We start from the raw sequence: 8058 nt of genomic DNA on the forward strand, positions 1-8058 counted from the left end.
CTATGAGTGATTTCAGGTTTGTTTCAGATCCTGGATCTACTGGCCCTGCTAACCTGTATGACTGTCTAAAAGACTGCCATGCAGGAACAAACATGCAGTTTTAAAGTGTTTTACAGGTAATTTTCAGCTGTTTGGCCAACTTTAAATTATTTAGTTGACTCAGAATTAAACAGGAGAAATAAAAGGGACAGCTTATTCGAAGTGGGTTGTGCCCATATCAAATTTGCTTTGCTTAAATGGAATGACACAAATACCAGCCCAAGAGGCTCACTGCTAAACTTGCACCATAATGAAGGGGGAATCAGGCCCAGGACAAGCTAATATCAGCTTTTGGTACGTTTGAAAAGTATTTTAGCGGTATTTGATGTCCCCACTAAATCAGAATGTAGTTTGGAAATTGAGAGGAGAGGTGGGAATCTGAATGAATGTATCTGAGAACAAAAGGTAATGCAGGTCATTCCCCTCGGTAAAAGCAAAGTGTAGTGGATTGCTCTTCCTGGATCTAACAGTAGGGGCGTGGGAAGCTCTCAGATGTCACAGGGCTGTAGATAACATTTGAACATATGATTAGCTTTTGTGAGCTGTCTTTAGAAACCTTATATTTTTTTCCCCCCGCACCTTAGCCAGAGATCCTTCCCTTGAGGTTTTGGGACACTTATAATGTTGCTTTGACAAAAATCAAGGATGTGGAGAAGTTTTTCCTGTGTGATGTCACTTTGCTGCCCTTTATAAGCCTCTGCAGAAGAGAAGGGAACCTATCTGAGGATTCACAGTCCAGACACAGGAGACCAAGGGGAAGCGAGAAGCAGGGAGGGGTATCGAGCTGCAGGTACGGACCAATCTCTAGGAACAGGGAGCCATGCTGCAGACTGGTCCCCACAGCTGCCTGGGCTACACGCTGCTGCTCTGCAGCCTGAAGACTGTGCTTGCCTTTCCCAACTCCTCTCCACTGCTGAGTCCCAGCTGGGGGAATGGAGACCGCCTGATGCACCTCTACACAGATACAGAGAAGAACAGCTTCCATCTCCAAATCCATGCTGATGGCTACATTGATGGTGCTCCTCACCAAACCATTTACAGTAAGTAGCTTACTATGGACCCACAGTCTGCATGGGAGCTGGGTTGCTACAGATCTATAGAAAAATCCCTTCTTCTCATTAGGCAAGCAGACAGAGGAGTATAGATATGGGATGGAAAATACACAGAAGTATTATCCTCCTTTTATTTAACTAATAAAAATCACTCCAGAGAAATCTAGTGGATGAGGAATTTCATTCCTCACCTGAGAGAAATCCTATCATTCCTCTGATACTGTGAAAGTAAATATTACCTGAATTATCCTTCATTTAATTATTTTATCTCCACGTTCTTGTGGAACTTCCTATTAGAGTCTAGCGATAACATCCCCTATAGCTACTTCTCATTGCAGTGACAATATTGCCAAAGGAACTGCACCCAGGGAACTCACCACAGTCTCTGATAACATCTGTAAAATCTTTATTTTGGGATAGAGAGCTGATAACTACTAAAACTAGATCAGGTCCTTCCAAATAAGCCAATACATCTCTGCATCAGAAATTGGTTTGTGAAACATGCTTTGGATTTGTGTCTTTAATCTAGGGGCATGGCAGAAACTCAACTTTGTGTAGAACATCAGTAAATGAGTATGCAACAGTCAATTAAACAGTGGGGAACTATGAAATACCAGACTTTCCTAAAAGAAGTGCTAAGCCTCTGGAGTAACCATTCGCTACTGTAATTAAAAGGCTCTCAGATTGTGTCATCATAGTTAATTTTCATGGAAAACTAAGGTATTCTTCTTCCTTTGCTGAACACCTGGTCCAAAGACTATGTTTAGTAGAAAAGTCAGGATTTTTTAAGTCTTAAGGTTCTTTCATAGCATTTCAAAAGTACTTCTCTTTTGGCAGCCCTCAAATCACAAGTAGTCAGGCATCACAGAGTTATTGTTATTATTGCTACATAGCATCCTCTTAATCTACTAAATGTTTTTGCATAAGTATATAAGGAGCAAAGGACATTTTTTAAAGTTATTATTTAATTAAGAAGAAAAATTCTCAAGTTCTGCTTTTTTAAATTTTTGAAGGGGGAATTACCAATGAAACCCTTCTAGGGATGTTTGCACTCTCTTGTTGTTAGTCTTCCTGTACATTTAAGGGTTTTATAAAATTAATTTTAGGCATATTGGTCAAGAACCAGTGCGATGTCCTAAAGAACAAAATGACATGTTTTGCCCATATCTGCGATGAAGCAAATTCACCAATATTTGGAATAGTGCAGCAGGTAGGGTGGAAATCAGACAGTCTCATGAAAAGGAGGGCAACAGAGTCTCTGCCAGGTCACCATGGTACCACTGAGATGCCAGATAAAGGAGAGCTGTGAAGTCCAGGGCTCCAATAACCCCCTACAGCAGCACAGGCTGTAAGGAGGCTGGATGTGTCAACCAGCCATCCTGGTTAAAACCTGAAGGTTACAGCAGGCATTGAGTCAAACATAAGTCAGCAGCACCTTCACTTTGAGAGGAAAGCTAACTACCTGCTGTGGTCAGCAGATCAGGGAAAGTTATTCTTCCCACTTTACCAGGTCCCAGTGAAACTGTTCTTGGAGTTCCAAGTTCAAGATGGATGTGGAGAAACTGGAGCTGGTCTGGTAGAGGGTTTTCAGGATGGTCAGAGGCCTTGAGCACAATCCACCAGGAAAGGCTGAGGCACCTGGACTTCTTTAGTATAGCAAAAAGGAGGTTAATAATAATCTAATAACATAGGGCAGTCACAAAGATGAGTGAGACAAAATCCCCTTGGTAGTGGCTGATGACAGTACTAAGGATAATGGCCCCAGACTGTGGTTTGTGACTTCAGAGGGCATGTTAGGGGAAAAAAAAAATGTATTTGAGAGGTTAGTGCAGCACTGAAACAGGGCACCCGGTGAGGTGGTGGCATCTCCATCTTGAGAGCATTCCAAGGCTCAGACAGACAAAGCCAGGGATAAATGGATCTAGGTTGGGCAATAGCCCCAGTTAATGTAGGAGATTGGTTCTGACCCCAAATGACACTTCCAGACAGAGCAACTGTGGATCTGTAAGGCAACTGTGCAGTGTCAAACTGGGTCCTGCATTTGACATTTTTGTTTTTCTAAACAGGTGCCCTAATGATCAAGTCGGAGGGTGCTGGCTCAGTGATCATCATAGGTGTGAAGAGCGGACGCTATCTGTGTATGGACATGAAAGGAACTATTTTTGGTTCAGTAAGTAAGCTTTGCTAAGACTCAAGACTGAAAGGCAAATGCAGTCTGCTACTGTGGTGCTTATTTCCTCAGCTAGAGCAAATCTGTATAGCTACAGTAGGAGGTTGAAGATTTAAGCAAGCTGAGCACCTACTATTTAGGGTTAAACTTTCCTTTCTTCTTTGGTTGCATTGAGTTGTACAGCTGATAAAGAGCGTGAGTTCCTGCTTGGGTAAATGAGGGCAGAATGAGACCCAGTGTTGGACTGATCTGAATTCCTGCTGTAGCCTGGAGCCACATATTGGGAGTAGCTCAAACAATGCAGCCCTCTGAAAGAATCACAGAATAATTTCTGTTGGAAAAGACATTTAAGATCATTGAGTCCAACCTGTAACCTAGCACACTGCCAAGTCCACCACTAAACTATGTCCCTGAGCACCACATCTGCATGTCTTAAATACTTCTGGGGATGATGAATCCACCACTTCCCTGGGTAGCCTGTTCCAAAGCTTGACAACTCCCATGAAGAATTTTTTTCCTAATACCCAATCTAAATATCCCCTGGCACAAGTTGAGGACATTTCTTCTCATCTTATCGCTTGTTACTTGGGAGAAGAGGCCAACACCCACCTCACTATGACCTCCTTTCAGGTGGTTGTAGAGAGCAATAAGGTCTCGCCTCAGCCTCCTTTTCTGCAGGCTAAATGCAGTTCATTCAGCTGATCTTAATGAGATTTGTTTTCCAGACCCTTCCGCAGCTTCCTTGCCCTTCTCTGGATTTGCTCCAGCTCCTCAATGTCCTTCGTATAATGATGGGCCCAAAACTGAACATGGTACTTGAGGTGCAGCTCCACCAGAGCTGAGTACAGCGGGACAGTCACTTCCCTAGTCCTGCTGGACACGCTATTCCTGATACAAGCCAGGATGCTATTTGCCTTCTTGGCCACATGGGCACACTGCTGGCTCATGTTAAGCCGGCTGTCAACCAACACCCCCAGGTCCTTGCCGGCCGTGCACCTTTCTAGCCACTCTGCCCCAAGCCTGTGGTGTTGCATGGGGTTATTGTGACCCAGGTAACAATATCATCATTATAATATCTTTGCTGAAAACATGGGCATGCATCTCAGATCTACATTTGACTGAGCTTGAGATGTCTGAGTTACAGAGCTAACAGATAAGAAAAGACAAGACCTGCTGCAGGAGCTCTTCCCTCTTTCCTTCTTTAATTGGTACTTGGCATTCACCAAACCCCTCTGCTCACAGGTGTCATATCGTTTTCCCTCAGCATTACTTCAGCCAAGAGGACTGCGTGTTCAACCACAGGACACTGGAAAATGGCTATGATGTGTACCAGTCTCCCAAAACCAACTTCCTAATTAGCTTAGGCAGAGTGAAACAAGCCTTCTTCCCTGGTATGAATCCACCACCGTACTCCCAGTTTTTGTCCAGAAGAAATGAAATCCCTTTGTTTCGGTTTAACACACTGGAGCCCCACAGAAATACTCGAAGTGCTGATATTGATCCAACAGACCCTCACCAGATCCTGGTCCCACAGAGGAAGATCTCCACGTTCAGATCTCAGCTGCAGCAGCAAGCAGACTTTGCTCACGTGCCCAGAGAACCCGTGAGAATCAACCAGAATGACGTGGTCAACCCAGATGACCCACATGCTATGATGGATGCCAGGAGGTACGCAAGTCCTCGCTTCTATATTACAAGCTAACTGGGGCCCCACCGCTTGCAAGCTGAAGACATGGGTGAATACAACAGACCAAAGGAACTGTCTAGCACATTCAATCTGATTTCTATCTCTCAAAATGGTTATTGGAAATGTGAAAGATATTGGAAAAATTCTTGATTTCGAATTTTTTTCCTTAATAGGTAACAGTTTACTGAAAAAACAAGTTGGACATTTTCTAGTTGGGGCAGTTTTACTGCAAAGAAGATACATTTTTGAAAAGAATAATACAAACCAAGCATTTTAGGGTCTGAGCCACCATTAGTATGAATCAGTGAAAAAAAAAGAAATCACTTGAATGAAAAAAAGAAATTGATGCTACGGTACTGAAAGACCTGGAGCATCCGAGATTCCAACACAGGAAGGGGATCTTCTTACTAGCACCATCCCTGGCAAGCACAGTAGACAAACTGACTGATGGTGTGTTGTATTATTACATAAAACTTACTATATATGTTTTTACATGTTAAGATTAGCACTTCAGTCTCTTTTCATACCCACACAAGTGAAAAAACAATCTCCTATCCCAGAAGCCACACACACAGAGAACTGAAGTAAGTGACAGGAGAAGAGGACAGGATCAAATGGTATTGTGTAGAAAATGCAGCTTCTGACACTTATTGAATCCCAGCTGAAGTCTGGGGGGGGAAAAAAAGAGGACAGCCTCACTGTTCCTCTCAAATCATGCTCCATCACACTTCTATATTCACGAAATTCTAGCATCACAATATGGAAATATAACATAGAGACACTCATTAATTTTGCGTATTTTCAATGCAGAAAAAATAACCAGGATTACTAATAATCAACAGTGTGTTAAACAAGATGGTTTGCTTTGCACACTGCTGAAATTAGAGGGGAAAAAACTGCAAAAGATTATGTCCTATAGGTGTCAAACTATCAGTAACTCCTGAAGACTCTAATTTAATGAGGGAAAATCAGGTTTGTATTCAGAAAAGGAGAATCTAAGTCTAGCATCCATGTTTCTATTTAGTTCTGAGTAGATATCAGATGCTTTATACTAGTCAGAGTGAAATTATTTTAGTATTGCTCATGAGATCTACATTGTTGACAAGACCTTTTCTCTAGATTGGCGTACGTTATGGGCAAGTTTACTTATCAGAATCTAACCTCCATATATACATCTGCAGTCTATAAATTTTTAGTTAAGATTATATATCTGCAGAGCAGAACTTTTTATTTCAATTTAGGTGTCAAATTGTCAGCTGGTAGAATTCAGTACAGCTTGATTGGTTTTAATGGACCTAAATTAATTTCCACAAGGACTCTGAAAATTGTGAACAAATTTAGCTGTTTTTCTGCCTTCTTTCTTCTCGTGTTCATTTGATCTTCCTGTAATCTTAAATCTCTGTGGTTTTTAAAAAATTATTTCTGATGTACTGTGCAGAAATCAATAGCTAGGTACTGGTGAGCTGCAGAAGAATCTGGTGTGGCAGATATTTGAGAAGAGCTTTTTATTTTGATCTGAGTAAGTTTTCTGCATGTCAAGATGCAGATCCTTCTGTTTTGTTTATTTATTTGATTTAACAGCCTGACAGCAGTCTGAAAATGTTACATTTGTCCAAAGTCTGCTCATAGCAATAATGCAAAAGCCATTAGTTTAGATTCTGGTCCTATTATTTTTGCTGCCTCTTGAAGTAATTCACCGAAGCCACTGAAGTTACAGCAGTGTAACTAAATCAAAATAAGCCCCCCTGTGCTCCTTATTTCTATCAAAATTGTTCTGGATTTATAACAGGGTCTGTCCTACTGACAGCATTTAATTATTTATATATATATATATATACACACACATATATATATATACATGATACCTGTTTATTTACAACATCCAGAAAGTGACATAGAATAGTCATAGGGCCTGATTCTGCTATTAGAATAGTTCTTCTACATGGAGTGATTCCCAATTCATGTAAGTTCTTAGGAGTACAGGACAAGCCAAATGATTATTAATAGAAGAAGAGTTCTGCCTCATAATTTCTCGTTTTTCATAATCTAAACTCATAATGGTTTGATCAGTTTCAAAAGGAAACAAGTGATTCTATCAGATTCAGGAGAATTGTGAGGCAGGCAGCTAGCTGTGTGTTTTCTTGCTTATTAAAAACACAGCAAGACTTTTTACCTTCCTGTCTATACGGTGGAGAGGTGTGATTTTATTTATGTGGTCTAGTTCAATAGTTTTACTTGATTCCCGTACCATACTTCTTGGCTTTTGCTCATTGAGAACTCTGGACTGCAATTACATAAGTAAAGTTTTCATTTTGCATAAAATAGAACTAAGTAAGAAGGGTTGCTCACTCCACCAATAGCCAGGGGATTTAGTCCCTAAGCCAAGAGTGAATGCACAATGAATTTTGCATCAAAAATGTTTAACTATAGAGAACTGTGTTGACATATCAGAGGAATTAATTCTTCAAAGGAGATGCTGGCCATCACCAGCTAGTAAGAAAGCATTACTTATTTATAGTGCAATATTTATTTATTTATTTGAGTGGGTCTTAAGTCCTGCAGAATATTTATAAATATTTATAACAATGTATTACAGAGACTGCTTCCTTTTATAAATGTACCAATAAACTTTTCCTTCTCTCTACATGGTGGATTTTGCATTGTCTGTTGGGCCTCCCATTCCCAAAGGACTTGAGTGAACAAACGGTACTAGCTGTCTGTGAAAATCTGTGTGTCCCACAATTGCTTGTGATTTTCAGACTCATAGGCTGCAGCTTTGTACATGTTTCATGCACCACAACCACAAAATTTCTGTGAAAGATGATGGATTAATTAAAAAAAAAAAAAAAGCATCAGAAGGTCTAGACTGACCATAAAGGAATTGTCACCTTTCTTGGGAAACTTCTTCTGCAACCTAAATGCAATGGAAAACCACTGGTCTATCAGTTCAGTCCTGCTGGGAAATATTTGTGATCCTGGCTCTAAGACATTAAAGATACTTGGTAAATTACCACTACTGCTCATCTACTGCTGCTCGTACAAAATACTCCAACTCCATTCCCAGAGCTATGGTAAGGCTCTGTTTTGCAGCAGACATGTCACAGATTGGA

General features: G+C 40.8%; 1 protein-coding gene across 1 annotated transcript; it reads left to right on the forward strand.

Moving 5' to 3' along the window:
• Positions 1 to 443: 443 nt before the first annotated feature.
• FGF23 (fibroblast growth factor 23) lies at positions 444 to 7592 on the forward strand. Its single transcript, XM_051608124.1, has 3 exons — positions 444 to 1079; positions 3158 to 3261; positions 4526 to 7592. The coding sequence occupies exons 1-3, from the start codon at positions 860 to 862 to the stop codon at positions 4961 to 4963; spliced, it is 762 nt and encodes a 253-aa protein (XP_051464084.1). The 5' UTR covers positions 444 to 859; the 3' UTR covers positions 4964 to 7592.
• The last annotated feature ends 466 nt before the right edge of the window (positions 7593 to 8058 follow it).

This window comes from Apus apus, chromosome 1 (assembly GCF_020740795.1).
Source record: "Apus apus isolate bApuApu2 chromosome 1, bApuApu2.pri.cur, whole genome shotgun sequence".
NCBI classification, from domain to species: domain Eukaryota; kingdom Metazoa; phylum Chordata; class Aves; order Apodiformes; family Apodidae; genus Apus; species Apus apus.

Excerpts from the sequence above, each read along its gene's own strand:
- FGF23 (XM_051608124.1), top strand. The coding sequence starts at position 860 with ATGCTGCAGACTGGTCCCCACAGCTGCCTGGGCTACACGCTGCTGCTC. Across the intron at positions 1,080-3,157 it reads TCCTCACCAAACCATTTACA|GTGCCCTAATGATCAAGTCG; the intron begins GTAAGTAGCTTA and ends TTTTCTAAACAG. Across the intron at positions 3,262-4,525 it reads AAGGAACTATTTTTGGTTCA|CATTACTTCAGCCAAGAGGA; the intron begins GTAAGTAAGCTT and ends GTTTTCCCTCAG.